The sequence below is a fragment of the Arctopsyche grandis genome, unplaced genomic scaffold (assembly GCF_051622035.1).
Source record: "Arctopsyche grandis isolate Sample6627 unplaced genomic scaffold, ASM5162203v2 HiC_scaffold_149, whole genome shotgun sequence".
Classification (NCBI taxonomy): Eukaryota; Metazoa; Arthropoda; class Insecta; order Trichoptera; family Hydropsychidae; genus Arctopsyche; species Arctopsyche grandis.
The window spans coordinates 1-21,836 of NW_027518477.1; the positions used below are offsets into that span (position 1 = coordinate 1).

Below are 21,836 nucleotides of genomic sequence, written 5' to 3' on the forward strand. Positions count from 1 at the left end.
AAGCCTGTAGTCTTATTGCTAGCCTTTTATTTTCAAATAAAGCATCAAAATTTTTAATTCTAGCACCGATTACCGTTATTGATCAATGGATTAAACAAATTAATGAGTTGAAACCAACACCAAAAATACATCGAAAAATTGACCCTAACTTAGATGGTGTTTTTATTATGAGTTATGAAAGTTTTAGAAGCATATCAATTATGCCCAAATTTAATTGTGTATTTTTAGATGAGGGGCATAAAATTAAAAATAAAGATTCATTAATTACTCAAGGAGTAAAACGAATAAACTGCGCAATAAAATTTGTAATAACTGGAACACCCATTCAAAATAATCTTAGTGAATTATGGTCAATTTTTGACTTTATAAATCCAAACCTTTTAGGCTCCTATTCAAGTTTTCAAGAAGAATTTGAAAATAAAATTAAAAATTGTAAAACTGAACAAGAGAAACAAGTTTCTTATAATCATTCTGTAATGCTAAGATCTATGATAGAACCATTTATTATGAGGAGGATGAAACATATGATTGATCATAAATTGCCAAATAAAATTGATAAAGTGGTTTTTGTATCACTCTCAGAAAAGCAGTATCGTATGTATGCTAGCACCTTGGATTCTGAAAGATTTATAAATTGTGCTATAAACGGATTTTCTGCCAAGTGCTCTTTTCTTACAGCTATTACATTTTTAAGAAAAATTTGTAATCATCCAGTTCTTATTAATAACAATTCTTCATTTAATGATTATGATTTCAAGAAAACGGAAATATTAAATAAAAAAGAAAAGCTTTCTAAGATATCGTACACTTTAACATATAAAGAAATTGTAGAGGACTCATCTAAACTAAGAATAACTTTTGAGATGTTAGACAAATGGTATTTAGAAAAAGAAAAGTGTTTACTGTTTTTCCAGAGTGTACAAATGCTTCAAATGGCAGCAAATGCACTTTCTAATTTTAGAAAAGATTTTGAATTCTTAATAATGACGGGGTCTACCCCACTAAAAGAAAGAGGCAAATTAATTAACAATTTTAATTCCAACAAAAAACTTTTTATTTTCTTATTGACGACTAGAGTAGGTGGGCTTGGCATTAATTTAACGGGTGCTAGCAGGGTGATTATCTATGATCCTGACTGGAATCCATCAACTGATAACCAAGCAAAAGAAAGAATTTATAGATTTGGACAGAAATCGGATGTGGAAATCTATAGATTAATTACCCGAGATACTTTGGAAGAAAAAATCTATCATAAACAAATCTATAAAGATTGCTTAAGTAAAAAAATATTATTAAATCCTGATACTGTTTTCGAAAAAGATTATTTTTTTGATTTATTTAGCTGCCCACAACATATAACTGAAGATATTAAAATGGAAAACAATAAGATGGTAGAAATCATAGATGATGAGCTTGTAGATATTAAACAAGAGGATATAAAAACGTTTTCAATGTTAAAAAATTTTAATTCTATGGCTTTTTTATCAGGCCCAGATTTAATAGAATACATTAAAAGAAGAGAGGTGAGTCTTAGTGAATAAAAACACGAAAGAACCAGTGGAATTTGTTTCTGTTATTGGGCCAACAATCCAAAAGTAAATCTATTTTATAATTTTTTAGCAGGTAAAAAGTTTGAGCTAAATAAAGCAGTTTAAATATAATTTTTTGAAAGCCTGTTTTAAAGTTGTTGTGTTATCCTCTATTAATATAATTTAAATAAATACCCTTAATGACTAAATACTTTAATAATGAAGAGCTTACGCCATCTTCGATGGCACAAGACAAAGTAAATAATTTTACGATTTGTCTGTTTTTTGTTTGTTAAACATATCTATTAAAAGCCAATTCTCTTTATGATTGACATACTCTTTTAAAACTTAAATGTAAAGTTCAATTAATTTGCACCAAAAGACTAGAAATAAGCGATAACAATCGGGGATCTTTGCATTTTTACTATTTTAGCTCTTGGTGCTTTTATACGCTCTTATTGTTTATTTGATCGTAAAAATTAATTTTTAAAGTTAGATTTTCAAGTCTAAGATAACCATACCTGAGGTATTTAATAAATATTAGTGGTTTAAATGGGTATAATACAACTATATATTGTGACATTTTCAATTATGGGGCTTCTTTTTATTTTAACAAATAACTTTTATTTTACTTAAACAGTAATTAGGCTACTGGAAAAGAAGATAGCAGAATTGTAAACATAAAAACACTCCAAAGATTCCTTAACATGAAAGATAATTGTTGTGCTATCCTCTTTTAATATAATTTAAGTAAATACCTTTAATGATTAACTACGTTAATGTGATGGAGAGAGCTTACGCCTTCTTCGATGCCACAAGAAAATAATGTCGTTTTAAACTTTAAAAAAAAAGTAAGAGGTTGTGGTTAGCATGGGTATTTATTTAAGTTTAATAGCGGCGTTGGGCTAGTGGTTGGCTTGCTGATTCACTCCCGAACTGCCCGGGTTCGAGCCTCGCTTTGGTAGGTAAAAGAACATTAACCGGGACGCCGTTACAAAAGTGGGCGCTAGTCGTAATAACCCCACTATAAAAAGACTAAGACAGTATGGTACTGTCTCTAATTATAACGCCAGCTCAGGGTCAATGGGACACTTAGTCCTAAGGCTAGCCGACCGTCGGCAGAGGGATTAAGCTGGCATAAGGGCCGTGGGGGGGTTTACGCAGCAATGCGGTTCCCCGACCGGATTACAGAGAAACACACGAAGAAAAATAACAAGTATTAACAACTACAGCTTAAATAAATCCGAACATTTTTTTTTTTTTTTATTTAAGTTTAATATAAATCCAACTATAAATAATTATTAAATTTAATTTTTAAAGATATCGATGTGTTACACAAAATCAAAGTTAAAATAACAATTATATTTATTTTAGCAAACAATAACACATGTTAGTCGAAAAGTGGTGCCAAAAAGTCTATTTTCTTCTTAAATATCACTCCTTTAACATCATCCACATTTACAATCTTTCGTTTTTCACCCAAACAAGTCAAATGTGACTCTTCTAAGATTTGAATAATGAAAATTTCTGTTTTTTCAGCTATACTTTCCATTGCTGCTTCTGAAACTTTAAGTCGATGATTTTAGATATTTTTCAATTTCTTCTGTTATCCCTCTACATTGACTCATTTCAGATTAAAAATTTAAAAATTTTTAATTTTATTCCTATGGATATAAATGTGACCAAAAGACTAGCCATTCAAGGATTGGAGTTTGAAGAAATCACACTTCCAACAATATTTAGAATATTTGAATCGGAAGTAGACCAAAAAATTGTAAAAATTGGTTTATATAACAGCGCCAATTCCCAAATATATGCTGTAAGTGAGTTTGCATCTAAAGAATCTGCCATGAAAGTTTATGATAATTTAGATGGTGTAGAAATAGAACAAACGGGCAACATATTTAGTTTGAGTTTTGTTCCAGATGACTTTGAACTTGGCACACTTATTTCTGAATGTACAAATTCTGATAGCTTTAAACAATTAGAAATCTCAAATAAAAAAATAGAAATGGATGAAAATATGATTGAATTATCAGAAAATTTACAAATTGATTTTGAAATCCCGGAAGAATTTAAATCTAAGGAAAAGGAGACTTTGGATTATGAAAAAGACTATAAAGTAGAAGCGGCTGAAAAGGAGGAAAGTAGTAGTCATCATGTCTTTGATGCTTTGAAAGCAAGTGAAGAAAAAGAGGAATCTGACTTTACATTTGACCCATTAGACGAGAGGTTCAAAGATCTTTATGAAGATGAAAATTTCATTTTAGATGCTTCAAACAAAAAGTTTAAATTACAAAAATCTTCAAAATCTATCATAGAAAAAAAAATGAAAAAACAGGCGAATAAATTATTAAAATAAATAACTTGCGCTTCTATATTTCTAAATAAACTATTCTTGGTAAAAAGCTCGATAACATTAAATCTTAGTTTCATTTTTGACAAATAATTTAATCTTTTATAGCACTCAAAGGCATTTAATTTATTTAAGGGCGCGTGCACTTATTTTAACCATCATAAGATTGCATATTACTATGAACCCGATCAAGACAGTATGGTACTGTCTATAATTAAACGCCAGCTCAAGGCCAATGGGACGGGACACTTAGTCCTAAGGCTAGCCGACTGTCGGCAGAGGGATAGAGATGCTATAGGGGCCCCCAGAGTTTTGTAGGAAACTTCTTTTTTTGCTGTAGGCAACCACTTTTCAATAAATCCGATTTTTTTTTAGTATGAACCCGATATTATCTTTGTGGCTAACTGGTCGTTGTTAACTTCTTCCACGATTTCTGTTTTAGTCATTCTGCTTCGCTCTGGTTTATTATCCAGTGTGGCGTTCTCAAAATTGGCAAATAATTAAATATTGATTTTTTTATTCAAAATAGTAGAATATTACTTAAGGCATCAATAGATTTACGAGAAAGCGCCTCTGATGCAAAACATTTATTTAATACGTATAGAGTTTATTGACTTAAATATAATATAAATTAAAAAAACCTGGGCCGTAAACCCATTAAGTATTGATAGTGGTTGGTTTTAGCTATTTAAGCCAATAATATTTAATAAATACCCCAGTTATGATTATATTCGAGTATATGTGGTTGGATTATACCCATTTGGGCCAATAATATCTACTAAATACCTCAGTTATGATTATCTTGACTATATGTGGTTGGATTATACCCATTTGGGCCAATAATATCTACTAAATACCTCAGTTATGATTATATTCGACTATATGTGGTTGGATTATACCTATTTAGGCCAATAATATTTAATAAATACCTCAGTTATGATTATATTCGAGTATATGTGGTTGGATTATACCCATTTGGGCCAATAATATTTAATAAATACCTCAGTTATGATTATATTCGAGTATTAATAATTAGATAAATTGTTATAAAACTATCTTTTTACAATTAAATCCAATATTTAAAAATAAAATTTTTAATAAATATTTATTAAATTAGAGAAACCAAGTCTTTGGACATTTTAGCAACGCACTCTTCATTTAGATCAAGAATGCCGCAAAGTTTGAATAAATGTTTAGCCATGTGCTGATCATTTGCTTCTTTTACAATATCAATAGTTTTAGTGAAAATCTTCTCATTACAAATCTAAAAGGTTTCAAATTAACACTTTGATCAAATAATACAGAAGCATTAAGATTTGATATTACTGGATTCTTATAAAACTTGTAAAACCCGTACATATTTTCGAGATCATTATAATCTTTAGATATTTTATTTTTAAGATATTCTTCAACTATTTGTGTGTCAACTGTCCCATCAATTAAAATAGCTTCTTCAATAGCATCTTTTAAGAATTGTATCATACTAACATCATCAATAAGATTGTATAGTTGAATTATTTTACTTTTATCACCCCTTTCTTTTAAAAGATTAAGTACACGAGATGCAATTTTATCATCTAAAGCAAATTCTATATTACCAGTAGATTCTCTAGATTTCCCTAAAATATCAAATAAATTATATTTTATTATATAAAAAGGTACAATATTATAGTATTCAGCGTGATTCTTTAACATTTCAACAAGTTTAACTTTATGTTCTCTTGTAGACATTTTAGAAACGATATTGAAAAGGAAATTAAGGAATACCGGTGTAATTGAAAATGTTTCTTTTTCATTAGTATAAATTAAGCTTGTAGTAGAAGAAATATCTTCATGAAGAACTCGAGTTTTAAGTTGTGGGATAGGAATAGTATTACTCTTATCAAACACACTCGTAGTTTCCAAAGTATGAGTATCAATTGCTTGTTCGAGGCATAATTCTCTCAAAAGAAAAAATTTAGGCACTATAGGGAAATCTGATTTGAGTAAAATATCAATAGCTTTTACATACTTTTTTGAAAACAATGCAATCATAAATTTGATTTTGTTATTTGAAAATTCTGTAATTGTGTTTTTAAGCTCTTTATTAGAAATTAATTTCAGCCATAAATAATCTTCCACTGTATTTATTATTAAACCATCAGATTTAGCCCTTTCGTCTGTAATTTCATACATAAACTTTTTGAATTTGTCTTCATTTCTAAAATTGTGAACAAAATTAGATTTCTTACCACTAATGAAATTATTAAAAATTGATTTAAATTTTGTGGTCATAAATTCAAAATAAATTTCATTTTCTGTAATACAATCTAATGCTAAATCTACTCTGCCTATTCTATAAAATACAAAAACTTCAGCCCATAAATATCTAGATTCATAAACTTCAATGTTATATTCTTCATTATTAAATCTTATTTTTACAAATTCTTTAACAATTTTTTTTAAAATTTTTATATCTAAATTGTCTAAATCAAATTTTACACCATCAATAGTATTTTCACCAAAATATTTCAACATATATTTCAAGTATGATTGATGCAAAAATACTAAAGGATTCATTTTTTTATTTATATATAAATAAAGATCAAATAATAAATCATCTTTAAAAGTAAATAAGGATGGTCTAATAAAAAGTAGTTCTTCAGATTCTTTGAGGTTCCCAATTTTATTTGAATACACTTTTTGATCATTTTCTGTTTTTATTTCTTTAATTTTAGATAAAATCGACTTATCAAAATCTTCAAAAATACTTTGTTCAAGATCTACGAATTTTGATTTTATTTTATCATGTAAAAAACCATCGAAAACACTTTCTAAATCCAATGTCTCTTTATAATTACCGAGTATATTGCTAAAGGCTGTATTTATTGGCATGGCTGTATATTCTTTGTATTTTTGCTGCTTTACTTTAAGTAATGCAATTAAATGTGTATAATTGTTAATTCGGTATGGATGCAAAATAAAAGGCGCTAATTTGGGTTCTTCTTCCATGGGTAAAAATTATGAACTAAATAAAATATAACAAAGAAATTATGAAAAAATGTAGGGAAAGTATTATAACCAAACAGAGATAATTAAAACAGAAAACTTGTTTAATAACGACGTAAATTCAAATACACGCCAGTGGGTTTTATTACAAAACATAGATAATTAAAACTGAAAAGTTGTTTAATAACGACGTAAATTCAAATATGCGCCAGTGGGTTTTATTACAAAACAGTGATAATTAAAACTGAAAACTTGTTTAATAAAGATGTAAATTCAAATACGCGCCAGTGGGTTTTATTACAAACCAGTGATAATTAAAACTGAAAACTTGTTTAATAAAGTTGTAAATTCAAATATGCGCCAGTGGTTATTGTTGCCAGGTACAAATAAGTGCCAAAATGCAGGTAGATTATTGTAATTTAAAGTTGTATATAAATGATATATGTTGTGTGATCCTATATTAATATAATGTAAAAACATCCATTAATGAAACATACTTATTAAATGAAGAGCTTACGCTATCTTGAATGACAAAAGAAAATTAACTTAAATAAATATCCATATTTTTTTCAAACTCTTACTTTTAATATACAAATGTATAAAATTAGATTTCGACTTTATGACGCAACCAGCCATTTGCAAGAAAACTATCTGTTTTTGATTGCCATAAAGCCCAATCCGAGTAATTTCTTTACTATTTAACTAGAACATTCTGAAAAATTTTAAAAGTCTTTTTGTAATTAGATTTAATTATAATTATGGAAATATATTGATCCAGGAAAATTATATTAAGCCCAAATATTATGCCCGAGTAATTTATAGGTGGAATAGCAGCTGCCTTGCGCATATTATGTATTTTTAAAGCTTTATTAATTCGGCTTTAAATTCTCTTAAAAATTTCTAAACAACCCTCTTTGTTTTCAGAAATATTTTTAAAGATAATTTTGGTGTTCTTGGGCAGCTCTTTAGAGTACACCAGTTCATTTTTTTCACGCTAATTTAGAGTTTGTAATTTGTGATTGAATAAACATGCACAGCAGTGCAAGGACCGGCAATTGTAAGTTTAAATCTGTTTAGTTTATTAAACTTCAAGAATTTATTTTGAATCATGGATATCATCATTTGAGATGGTGTTATTAATTAAAAATTATTAACGTTTTATTTTTATTTAAAGAAAAGGATAGATTAAGCCGACTCTCATTTAGAAAATCAATAATTATTGTCTAATGACCTGAAAACGCCTTTGTTTTATAAATTTATTAAAGAAATTCATACTTTTAAATTGCAAATTAGGTATTACCTATGCATTCCGTGGTATTACAGTAGGCAGTGAAAGACCTATTTTGAAGTCTTCACCTAATTATTTTGTTTGCTTGAAAAAGGTTCAGGCGGGTATTGTTGTGTAAGGTATTTCTTTTATTAATACTCTGACGTTTTCGCGATTTTTCGTTATTTTAATTTAAAAAACAAATTCTAAAATATGACAAGATTTAGCTTTTAATATAAAACTCCAAATATAATCATTGGCGCTGAGACCGTGTTTTAATTTTATCAAATATACGTCCGTTTCAAGCCCTTTTACTTCTTGTGATCCAATTTAAAAATTATGTTTTTAGCGTTTTTTGCCAATTATTATTAAACAATTAATGAGTTTTGTATGTTTTTGTAATAGAAAAACGTAAAATACATTTAATTTTGCCAATTCTTAAGAGTGAAAACAAGATCTTCTTTTCATTTTATTCTAAATACCATCCTTGATATTTTTTTACTTGCTTTTGCCTTAATAAAAATTTTAGCCCTATGGATTTGTATAGTCACCAGAACTTAGGGACTCACGAAGAAAGGCAGGATGATGCTATTAGATCTATAAGAAACGGCGTACGTCTTGTGGGGGATATTTTAAAAACAACACTAGGACCAAAAGGATGTCTAAAAGTGATACATGGTAGGGAGACTTCTATAACAAATGATGGAGCTTTTATTTTAAAAAATTTACTTATTGATAGTGCTAGCGCCAAAATAATAATAAACAGCAGTATTAGTCAAGACTGGGAAGAAGGCGATGGAACAACTAGCATAGCCGTTTTAGCTTCCCTTCTTTTAGAACAGGCTTTTGATTTAAGCATTCATCCCAATAAAATAATAAAAGGATATTCAATGGCTTTAACAAAATGTTTAGAAGTATTAAATAAACGAAAATTTGTTCCCAAGCCTGAAGATATTAGAAATCTTGTAAAAACTACACTTAACAGCAAAATTTTAGCTAATAATCTTGATATTTTTATTGATATTTGCATTAAAGCCGTAGATCAAGCAGATGATATTGGTTTAATTGAAATTATAAAGCTTGAAGGGGACTTGAGTGAAAGTATGTTATTAGATGGTATTGTTCTTAATAAACCATACAACATTAACCTTGAAAATCCTAAAATTTTAGTTGCTAACACATCCCTTGATTTTGATAAAACTAAAATTTTTAGTTCTAAGATTAACGTAGAATCAATAAAAGAGCTTGAGAATATAGAGATTGCTGAAAAGAAAAAAATGGCTGAAAAAGTCAACTCGATTTGTAAAACCCCATTTGATTTATTTATTAATAGGCAAATCATCTACGATTATCCAAACCAACTTTTAGAAAATCAAGGAATAAAAATTATTGAACATGCAGATTTTGAAGGTGTTGAAAGACTTAATAAAGTGCTAGGAGGTAAACTTGTGTCAACTTTTGAAGAAATAAATGAAGCAGATTTCGGAACATGTGCAAAAGTATCTTCAATTGAAGTTAAAGGGCACAAAATGATCAAATTTAGTGGAATTAAAAAGGGGGCATCGACCATTATTATTTGCGGAAGCTCAAAAGAAATGCTCGAAGAAGCTGAAAGATCGGTTCATGATGCTTTATGTGTATTAAAGCGCGTGAAACAAAGCCCTCTTTGCTTATTTGGAGGTGGTTGTACTGAAACGGCTTTGGCCCTTGAGCTTTCAAAACTTGCTCTTGATACAAAAACTAAAGAATCTGAAGCAATAGAAAAGTTTGCTAGCGCTCTCCTAAATATTCCTAAAATTATAATTGACAATTGCGGCTTTGATGGAGATGAAGCTAAAGCCCTTCTTAAAAATGATCATAGTTATAGAAGAACAGCATATGGTGTGAACATCGAGAATGGCAAAACAGCTTGTATGAAGGAAAAGGGTATAATCGAAGGTTATGAAATGAAAAAGAGAGTTATTGTTGCTGCATGTGAAACTGCACAGACCATTATCAAGTGTGATGGCCTTGTTACATGTAAACCAAGAGACAGATCACATGAAAATGAGTGTCATTAAAAAGTTTTTTTAGTTTTTTTACAATTTTTTTTAAGTAGGGTAATGATTACTCAACATTAGTAGTCAAATATATGTAATTTTTATTCTTGGTGATAATCATAACAATGGTATTTATTAAATACCTATAATCCGACCAGAAATGGTTGTAGAGAAGATAGCAGAAGCAAAGGCAGTTATAACCTCCCAATATTACCACTTAAAACTTTTTGAAATAAATTAATCTATACGCAAATTATAATGCACGACTTATCACAACGCTTAAAATGATTGCTTTTAGATAATTGGTTTTTACTGAAAGAGGCTATTATTGTAAAACACTAATCAGACACACTTTTATCCAAATAAAAGTTAAATTGATTCTCTAATATTAACATTTACTGGCAGGGGAATGAAAGCGGTAATATAACGAACATTTGTATTATTGTGTTTTTTACGAAAAGATTAATAATAGTTGTAAACAAAAATATTTGTTTTGGTTGGATTATAAGTATTTAGATCAGTACTATTTAATAACACCCCATTTAAGATTATCTTCGACCCTATTAAAAAATACCCTTTTAATTACCATTTCGACTGTTTTAAAAAAATAAATACCCAAGAATATAAATTTTCACAGATAATTTTAAACAAAACTACTAAATTTTATAAAATTATTTATTAAAAATAAAATCGAGTGATTTTTCACACATTTTAAAAGCACCTTCTTTCGTATTATTACCTCCTGTAAATCCACTAGCGTGTACAAAAGTACAATCAGGGATTCCTGAAATCTTTTCAAGTGCTTCATCGGCATGACCTCTCCATTCTTGATGTAAAGGATATCTAATTTCATAAGCACCTTTTTTTACTGGTAAAGTTTTTATTCTAAAAGTTTTATTAATTTTTGTAATTACAAATTTGATATCTAATTTTAACATTTCGTTAATATCAAAAACCAGATCAGTTGGTACATTGGTCTCAGTATAATAAATATCCCCTGTAAAGTCTTTAAGCTCTTCGTAGTAATAGGCGTAATTTACTGCATAATCTTTTAAAACGTATTCCAAATAATTATTCAAATCTATTTTAACCATTTCAGCTGCTTTTCTAAATCTTGCCATTTCTTCTTCTCGTGTGCAATCATAAAAATTAAAATTGTGAACCATATCAGCTACAGTTCTAGGTTTAATTTCTCCAAAAATACTATAACCATTGTCAATAGCATCAGCAGGTAAAAAAAATTCGAGATAAATTTTATCTACAATTATATCATAAATTGGAGAACTTTTGGTGAAATTATAAAGCTTAAAAAGCTCTTCATGATAGTATTTATAAATCAGACCAGAGGAACTCAATTTTATGTCGTATTTACCTGAAAAAGTTTCATTAAATGTGCTTTGATGATGATCGAAGCGGAGTTTTTTAGGATCAAATATTCGCCCTACATCATAAACAATATCACCTTGTGAAATCTTATTTTCATCTCTTGTTCTTATTAATTTAGCGCTTGGGTATATCTTTTCTAAGATTACAGTTGATAATGTTTCATCATAATGAAATCTACCATCGTGTGTAACAAGAAGCATGGGTTAGAAAGAGAAAATTTTTAAGTTTTTAGAGTGAGCAAGAAAATAAATGTCAATTTTAGAACTTTCATTTATTGATTGCATGGGTAAATAATCCATGCTTTATTTTAAAGCAAAATTTTACTTAAAAATATTCACTTAAGAAAGCAACAGAGTTACAAGATAACTCTACAGTTGCGACAATAAACTTTTTAAATAATCGCTCAACTCAAAAAAAAACATAAATTAATATTTAAATTTATTACTTTCTTTACAGATTTCGATGTTAAACTAATGTAAAATCACACGTTGGGCTTATAAGTCAATTATTTTTTATTCAAATTGGTACCCACAGATAGAAATAATTATGAAATTATTTTTGAAAAAAATAAGAAAAATCTTTAAGATTTGTTTTTCTAATAGCTTTATTGATTGTTTATGTAAATTTGTCTTGCTTTTTTGGAAACATTTCAAATAGAAACATATTTTTAAGATTACTTTATATTTGCCAAAGAGATGAAAGATAATTAGTGCTATAATGGTGCATTTAAAACGAGCAAACAGCGGGTTAAGATTGCTTTCAAGTTTATTTTATACACAGTCTTTATTTAAAATTTTTAATTGTAAAAGTTAGATTATAGATGTCTAGCTATTACTTTTTTTAAAACCCCTTTTAAGATTATATTCGACTGTACATACCCACTACATTCCAATATTTTTAGCATTAATAATACTAGAGTTTATATGTTAATGGTTAAACAAGCACTTATAGCCTACATAATGGAATTAATTGTATCGATCAAACGTGCATTTATTGTTACAAGCTTAAATAAATCCATTAATTAAAAAATGGTGATCTACGTTAACCCGTGTAGAATTTAAGACTACAAAAATGGTAAAGTATTGAAAAAAAGTTTTTCTTGGATTCCATACATGTGGGGGGATATTAGAAATAAATGGACAGTTTTTCATATTGCAGAAAAAGTCAACATCAAATACACAAATCAGTAATATCAATTATGTTGCCTAAAAAAGCATAAAGCGGCTCTGTTTCTTAAAAAAAATTGATTTTTTTGAATAGCTTTGGTCTAATAAAATTATAAAAAGGAACATTAACTTTTACTTGTAACCCAAATAAACTGTATATCCTGAAATGGCAGATGATTTCAATTTATTTCAAACAAGATCAAATCTCATAATTTTTTTACAATTTCTCGTATTTTTTGGCACAAAACCCAATTGAAATATTTCTATTGATTGTATATGGAATTTTTTTTCTGTTTTACAGAAAGTAAGAGTTTAAGGTAAACATGGGTATTTATTTAATTATAATATATATATTCAACTCTGAAAAAGGAAGCGTTTAAAAATTTAATTGCAGAAGGTTTTTAAATTACTATTTAAAAAGCACAAACCATGGTAAAAGAGCATCTTTCGACTTTAAACATACAATTACCGATTATTATTTTGCCAGCCTGCTCTTGGCCAAAGCTAAATAAGCCAACTTGTGGCATTTACTTAATTAATCTAGAAATAAAATGTCAAAAAAAAATTGTTTTGGAGTTTTAAAAAAAGCTGTATGTCACTAATATTACGAGTCCAATTTTTCAGATTTTAGATTTTTTGGCGTAGATAATATTTTATTTACTCTTGTTCAACAAATTTTCCCACCTGTGGTATTTACTAAATTCAATAAGGTAAATTATTAAAATTTGTGTGATTAACGAGATATATTATAATTAATACCCGTTTATTAGTGACAAATTAAATTAATAATTTGGTATAAAAGTCACATGTGTAAAATATCTTGAAACTTCACATATATGGGCCCTTTAGCACTTGATTTATCACAACCAGTTAATTTTTGGTTTAAACCGATATTTTGTTACCAATTAAAAAAAAAGTGTAATTTCTATTCATTTACGAAATTATTTTACTAAGGCATTGATTTATGAGTTTAATCTTCTCGGTATCAGGCTGCTTTTTCGTTTTTTCAATGTTTATTTTAATCACAATTATTTTGGAAATTTTTTCAAAATCTCCCTATGGAGGAGCAAGAAGAAAATGAATTGATTTTAATAAACAAAAGATTGATTACAATGCCAAAACTAACAAGCACTTTAAAGAAACTTGATATTAGAAGAAACAAGCTCAAAACACTGTCATTTCCTTTGGATTCGCAGTTAATATATCTCGATGTATCAGATAACTTGATAGAAACATTGGAAGGTGTATCTACATTAAAAGTTCTTGAAATTCTAGATTTTGGCTATAATCTAATACAAAACATTACAGATTTAGATCTTCCCAAACTCAAAGAACTCTATCTAATATCAAATGATATTAAAGAAATAAAATATTTAAATTTCCCCAATCTCATAAAAATAGATTTAGCAAATAATGAAATTGCGGTTTTAAAACAGTTTAATTGTCCAAAAGTTGAAGAAGGTTACTTTGGTGCCAATTTAATAGATCAAATAGAAGATTTAACGAGGTTTACACAAATGAAAATATTGGATTTACAATGTAACAAGTTAAAAGAGTTGGACTGCAGTATTCTACCCCCTAACCTTGAAACTCTACTATTAAATAACAATACAGAATTAAAAAAAGTAACAAACTTAGAGAAATTGAAGTTTTTAAAGCTTTTAGGGGTTAAAAATACACAAGTTTCCAATTCTAAATTTCCAGATTTTATTGAAATTTGGTAAAGTTTTAATAAAAAATGTTAAAATAATGTAATTTTTAAATATCATAATTTATAGACAGAATCCATTTTAATTGAACATAAACATTGCATTTATTAAAAACATCTAGTTCCGTATTTTAATTTTTAAGCAATATGTTTTATATTTGTGATGCTAAAAAGTATGAAAATATTAAAAAATTAACATTTTTAAAAGATGCTTTAATATTTTCAAACATATTTAAACAATACAACACATTAAAATTAATTAATTTTTAAAAAAACATGCGAAATAAAAAACAGCGACTTTAGATTGTTAATAAAATTTAATTTTTAACTTTTATATCGACTAAATAGTTTGTTTACTATAAATGTTTTTTTCCCCCTCAAAATAATCCCCAACTTTAAATCCCAATTTTTCATAAAAGTGATTTTTTTCTGACTCAGCATGAGGAGCTTCAGACCATGAATGTTGTAAATTTTGAGGCTGAGATTCTTCACGCTCTTCAATATTTACGGGTGTGAAATCTGTAGGTGATAATTTACACAAATCTTCGTCCTCGGAATTTGACCATCCAGCCATGTTGGGGTGGAATAATTATTGGTTATAAAGTCAAAGAAAATCATAACAAGGGTCTTTTTTTAATAAAATTGACTAAAGCAGAGTTATTTTTGCCATAAATTCTAAAAATGAACTCGAGCAGCACGGTATTTATTGATTAAATAATATTGACTAAAGCAGAGTTATTTTTGCCATAAATTCTAAAAATGAACTCGAGCAGCACAGTATTTATTTTTTAAATTCGGCGTTAAACAGATATAAAATCCAACCATAATAAATGATAGTAAAAAATTTTATTGGTTACTTAAATCTAATTGTTGCCGTAAACCCTTTTTTTTTATTTTTTAAATTTTTGCGTAAAATTTTTATTATAAACAATGTTATGTTAATATACGTTCGACATCTATATAAAGTAAGAGTTTGTGGTAAACATGGGTATTTATTTAAGTATAATATATATATCCAACTTATAATAATAAATACACATGCCTACTTCAAATTCTTAAAATATATAAATAAGACTCTTTTGGGTAGCACACAAGATTTGGGTGAAAATAGGCCCAAGAAAGCCTGAAAGTGAGTATTCATAGATTAAATCAACAAAGGCTTGTTAATTACCAGGATATAAAATTTACACAATACTTCTGTGCAATTATAAGGTGATAAACAAATACACCCGCCTCAAATAAAAAAATTATGTTAATATAAACAAAATTAAAAAAATGAATGAATCAATAACACTTTATTTGTTTAGAATCCCATGTATTTGGTTCCTAATCTTTTAAGGGCATAAATTACATCTTGACAATTTATTGTCTTTCTCTTGCTATGTGTGCAATAAATTCTGCAGCAATCTAAAAGATCTGTGAGGTAATTTACAGCTGCATTCTGTACTTCAGGGAAGCAACCAGCTCCTACTCTTGGGACACCTGCCCTTCTAGCAAGTCTTCTAATAGCTGGTCCACTTATTTTATTTGAATTTGCTGTTTGTTTTCTGTGCCTTTTTGCAGCCGATTTGGCTCCTCCTTTTGCGCTCTTTCCACCTCTTGCATTTCCAGACATGGGGTAAAATAACTTTCCAAATTTATAGTTTGTGGAGGGCAAATTGGGCGGGAAACACCTTTTTGAGAGGGAATCTATCAAAACAGCCTTTATTATTGCAAAAAAGACAACAACACAATTTTCTAGAAATTTTTAAAATTACCACAATAAGCACACGAAGGTGTCATCATATATAAGATAATGTAGTTTTGACCTTTTTTAAAAAAAATTTATTACACTAAGAACAAAAAAGGCGGGAAATGATTTATTGAAAACATTTCTGTTTTAGAAAGATGATATAAGTACTTTAGATAAGTATGCAATACTATTGCAATCAGGTTTGTAAAGATTATTGATAGACTGTTATAAAATGCACTGATAGTTTTGATAACACTTAATAAATTGAAATCTAAAACAAATATTACTATGTATTTTTATAATAAATTGTAGGTGTTGTGTTATCCTCTATTAATATTATTTAAATAAATACCCTTAATGACTAAATACTTTAATAATGAAGAGCTTACGCCATCTTCGATGGCACAAGACAGTAGGCATTACAGTGTTTAAATATTTAATAAAAAGATTTATTTGATTTATTAATTTTTCTAGAAATATAATAAATTAGAGTCGAAGACAATATTGGATTTTAATAAAAACTTTGATTTTGAAAAGATAGGGATTTATGATTTATTTTTTCATTCAAAATTCTCTTCTCTTTTTTAATGTTTAAAAATTAATTTTGCCGCCTTTTTTACGTTTTAAAAAACATTGCATATACAAATAAATAACATTAAAAGTCTTAAAAAATGTCATTGTTAAATATTATAAAGCTAACAAAATTGATTTGGTTTTGTGTATTAAATCAAGATTTATTAGATTTTAAAAGTAGAAACTTAAAAATAAAAAATTACAGCTTTTAAATAATAAAGTGCTGGGCCTGAGCTTCTTTCATGTTTAAATAAAATGATATTTTAAAACACTTTTTATAATTTACTTCTGATTTATAATTATTTGACTTAATAATATTTAATTAATACCCCCTTTTATGCCTATTTTCCTCATTAGGGTTGCCAACTTTTTAATCTCATTCAAATTTTATTATAATATTAAATTTCTAATATATTTGTTAAATGTAAAATATTGCCAATTCTTTAATTTAGAAAAACGCGCGCAAAATTCCCGCCAAAAACTACTTAAACAATTTGTATCTTTACCCCATGTCAAGAGTTAAAACGTTAGAAGTAAAAACAGGTGGTAAAAGACCAGCAAAGACCCTTTCTAGTAATGCAAATAAAAAAATCCCTGGGAGTTTGTCTCAAGGGAAAGCTAAGTTTAAGCCAGGCTCAATTGCACTCAGAGAAATTAGAAAATATCAAAAATCTAGTGATCTTCTTATAAGAAAACGACCATTTCAAAGACTTGTAAGACATTTAGTTTCTTTTAGCGATGAGTTAAGATTTCAATCTGCCGCTCTCGTAATTTTCCAAGAAGCCGCCGAAAACTTTCTTACTGGGCTTATAGAAGATGCCTATAGGTGTGCTGTACATGCTAAAAGAGTAACACTTTTACCAAGAGATATTGTATTAATTTATAAAATTAAATATTCAAGATATTTAAACACAGCCATGGTATGAAAAATAAATCAACAATAATATACTTATTTTCTTTTTTCTAATTTGTAGATTTCTTGCTTAAAATTTTTAGATTTTGTGTGTTAAACAGATATATAAATACATTATAAGTAATTTTTAAGATTACATATTGTGCCTTTCTTTGTTTCTAAGGTAAAGCAGATATATAAATAAATTAACAGTAATTTAAAGATTACATATTGTGCCTTTCTTTGTTTCTACGGTAAAGCAGATATAACAATACATTATTAGTAAATTTTAAGATTACATATTGTGCCTGTTCCTTCAAAATGTTTATAAAATATTACTTTTAAATGTATTTGTTCGGATAATTATAGAGAAAAGACTTGTAAGTTTCAAATACAAGCATAAATACTTTCTTTTATACTGCAAAATATCGTTTTGTGTGTTTCGCACGGCTACCTTAGAAGGTGGAATTCCTAAAAGGGATCTTAATAGAAGTCTACAAAGATCCGGTGGAAACCAGGTTACTATGGGCCTCACACTAAGAGACAATTACAACTTGGAAACAAATAAAACCTGCCTCAAATTTTATTTTATTTGAAATTTTTGTCTCTTTTTAGCTTTAGAAATGTTCTTGTGAAAAATTAAAAATGAATAGAAAAACTCCGTAATTTCAAAATCGATAAAACGCTATCAAGAAATACATGTTTGTCGAATATTAGAAATGTGATATTTTATAATAAAAATCCATGTTTAATCTATTTATTAATATTTGTATCTTTATTTTTCAAATACATTTATATCTTTAGTTTTTAAATAAAAAAATTACTTATTTTTTTCTTTATTAAATTTGCCCTAATGGATGAATTGGTTATACTTCAAACCCACATTGATTTTAATCAGAGCAATCTCAGTCTTGAAAGAAATTTGCCCATAATTACGTTATGGGGAAACACTATTGATGCTAAGCCTATAAAAGTGTTTGTAAAAGGATTTATTCCTTATTTTTTTATAAAGCCACCATGTGAAATTATTGATCCAATTGAACTAGAAAAAAGTATCCGCAATACTTTTAAACAAGCACAATGTTTAGGAATAGAGAAAGTGGTTAAAACAGGACTCTATGGATATTGTTCAGAGCCTTCTACATTTTATAAAGTGTATTTTAGCACCCCTGGTTGCTTTCGCGCCGCTAAATTAATGTTCGAAGATGGATTAATAATAGATAAACGTAAAATACGGTTTATTACTTATGAAAGTACTTTTCCATTTATTTTAAGATTTATGAATGATCTAAACTTAACTGGCATGTGTTATATTAAAATTAAAAATTTTGAAGAGCTTGAAGGTCATTCTAGAGAAATTTCTACAGATGTTAGTTCAATAGAGGCATTGCCAAGTATCGGGGAATACGCTAAGATTCTTCCTCTCACAATTCTCAGTTTTGATATTGAATGTTGTAGTGTAACTTCCTCATTCCCAGATGCCACAAAGGATCCCGTAATTCAAATCGGAAATACTTTTGGAACATTCAGTAAAGAAGATCAAGTTAGAACTATTTTTTGCCTAAAAGAAACAGCGCCTATTGCAGATGCCAATGTTTTCTGGTTTGATGATGAAAGAGACCTTCTTTTAGCTTGGAAAAATTACTTTATAGAAATGAATCCAGATATTGTTATTGGTTATAACATAAAAGGGTTTGATTTCCCATATTTGTTGGACAGGGCTGAAACATTAAAATTGAAAAATTTTGGTAGTTTTGGGCGGGGTGACAAAATATGCAAAGTAGTTAGCAAGCAGCAAAGTTCAAACAATTTTGGAAGATTTGATTCTAAAGAAATAACAATTGAAGGGCGACTTATTTTTGACCTTTTACATATTATACGACGAGATTATAAACTAAGGAGTTATTCTTTAAATTCAGTTTCTGTACACTTTTTAGGTGAGCAGAAAGAAGATGTTCCCCCTGAATCTTTATATGGGCTTCAAATGGGCACAAAAGAGACTAGAGCTCGTATAGCATCTTATTGTCTAAAAGATACATATCTTCCGATGCTTATATTTGATAAGTTAAATATTTTAATTAATTATTCAGAACTTTCTCGAGCTACAGGTGTACCTATAGATTTTTTTTCTACGAGGGGTGCTGCGATAAAAGTTCTCGCTCAAATTTATAGAGTGGCCGGTTCTTTAGGCTATTTAATTCCTGATAATAATGCTACATCTGTTGATGAACCATATGAGGGTGGATTTGTAATGAGCCCTATTAAAGGGTTTTACAGTGATCCAATAACTGTTCTTGATTTCTCTTCTTTGTATCCTTCTATTATGATTGGTAAAAATTTGTGTTATACTACACTTCTTACCAAAGAGCAATATAATAAAATTGGTGGGATTGCATCACCTACAGGTGATTTTTTCTGTAATCATGAAACAAGAGAAGGCATTCTACCTCGAATTTTAAAAAATCTATTAGCCTCTAGAAAGGAAGCAAAAAGATTACTTAAATTAGAAAAAGATCCCCTGATTAAAAAGAGTTTAAACGGAAGGCAGAATGCACTTAAATCCTGTGCCAATTCATTGTATGGGTTTACTGGTGCTGCTGGAGGAAGTCTTCCTTGTATTCCAATATCTTCCAGTACAACGGCTTTTGGTAGAGAAATGATAATACTGACGAAAAATTTGATAGAAGAAAATTTTTGCAAAAAAGCAGGGTTCACCCATGATTCCCAGGTTATTTATGGAGATACAGATTCTGTAATGATAAATTTTTTTGAAAAAGATCTGCATAAAGTATTTGAGATTTCAAAGATGGTCAGTCAATTTGTTTCTGATCGATTTGAAAAACCCGTATCTCTTGAATTTGAAAAAGTTTATAACCCATATCTTTTAATTAATAAAAAAAGGTATGCAGGATTAATTTACACCAATCCTGATAAACCAGATAACATTGATACTAAAGGAATTGAAACTGTCAGAAGGGATAATTGTGAATTAGTAAAAACTGTAATTGAAGGCTCGTTAAATAAAATTTTGTTAGAAAAGGATTTAGAAGGCGCTAAAAACATTGTAAAAAACATGGTGCGAGATTTATACATTGACAAAATAGATCTTAGTCAACTTGTAATTTCAAAAACAGTAACTAAAAATAACTACACGACAAAACAGGCTCATACAGAACTTGCTGAAAAACTTAAGAAAAGAGGAATTGCTGTTGGTATCGGCGACAGAATACCCTACGTTATTGTCAAGGGTGATAAAAAGATGGCTGCGTATGAAAAAAGTGAAGATCCTGTTTACGTGTTGGAGAATAATTTACCTCTTGATAAAGAATATTATCTTGAACAGCAATTAACTAAGCCAGTACAGCGTTTATTTGAACCTATTATGGACAACGTTTCTTCGTTGTTTCACGGGGAGCATACTAAAGTCATAAAAAGGGGGGTAACTATGCAAGGTCCAATGAATCTATTTGTACAAAAAACCGATGAATGTATAGGTTGTAAGAAAGCAGGAACTATTTTATGTGTTGCTTGTAGAGCAGAGTTCCCCAAATTGTTTTTGGCGCTTCAAACTAATTTAAATGAAAAAACAAATACTTTCAGTTCTTGCTGGGCTGAGTGCCAAAGATGCCAAGAAAGTATAATTAATGAAGTTCTTTGTGTAAATAGGGTTTGCCCGATTTTTTACAAGAGGACAAAAGTTAAAAATGAAATTGGCTCAATTAAAGATAAACTGGATAAATTAAAAGGATTGTCTTGGTAAATTAAATTTTAGTAAACTATTTAAAAAAGAATTAATGTTTTATATTTTCTTTTTAATTAAATAAACATCTATGAATATAATTGTTCACACTTTAAGTAATTTAGGTTTGTAATAAATTTATTTATCTTAGCAATTTCACCTCTACAGAATACTGCAAGTAGTTGTGCTATTAAGCAACAGTAATTTGTTTAACATGTAATTTTCTGCACTTTTTTATGTGGTAACAAAAATCTTTAAATCCTATTTTCTGAAGCTAATGTATTTGTTTAATTGAATTCTCAAGAGTCTAAAATGTTTTCTATATGATCAAAATCAAGTCCGTTGATTTTTAAAATAGCACTTCGTTTTTTTGTGAAAAAAATTACTCAATATTGTTAAAGTTAATTACCACTATCTTATTAATTACTTTTAACAAATATAATCATTATACAATGCAGAGT

General features: G+C 28.3%; 2 protein-coding genes and 1 pseudogene across 2 annotated transcripts; 1 reads left to right on the top strand and 2 right to left on the bottom strand.

The window, feature by feature from the left end:
• Window positions 1-10,702: 10,702 nt before the first annotated feature.
• LOC143922011 (MYG1 exonuclease-like) lies at window positions 10,703-11,765 on the bottom strand. Its single transcript, XM_077445295.1, has 3 exons — window positions 11,552-11,765; window positions 10,919-11,437; window positions 10,703-10,773 (listed from the first exon to the last, which is right to left on the bottom strand). Exons 1-3 carry the CDS (start codon window positions 11,763-11,765, stop codon window positions 10,703-10,705), a joined length of 804 nt encoding a protein of 267 aa, XP_077301421.1.
• A 3,977-nt stretch (window positions 11,766-15,742) lies between these two features.
• LOC143922012 (uncharacterized) lies at window positions 15,743-16,054 on the bottom strand. The gene has a single exon (XM_077445296.1). It carries the CDS (start codon window positions 16,052-16,054, stop codon window positions 15,743-15,745), a length of 312 nt encoding a protein of 103 aa, XP_077301422.1.
• A 2,435-nt stretch (window positions 16,055-18,489) lies between these two features.
• LOC143922013 (uncharacterized) lies at window positions 18,490-21,396 on the top strand (annotated as a pseudogene).
• Window positions 21,397-21,836: the final 440 nt, after the last annotated feature.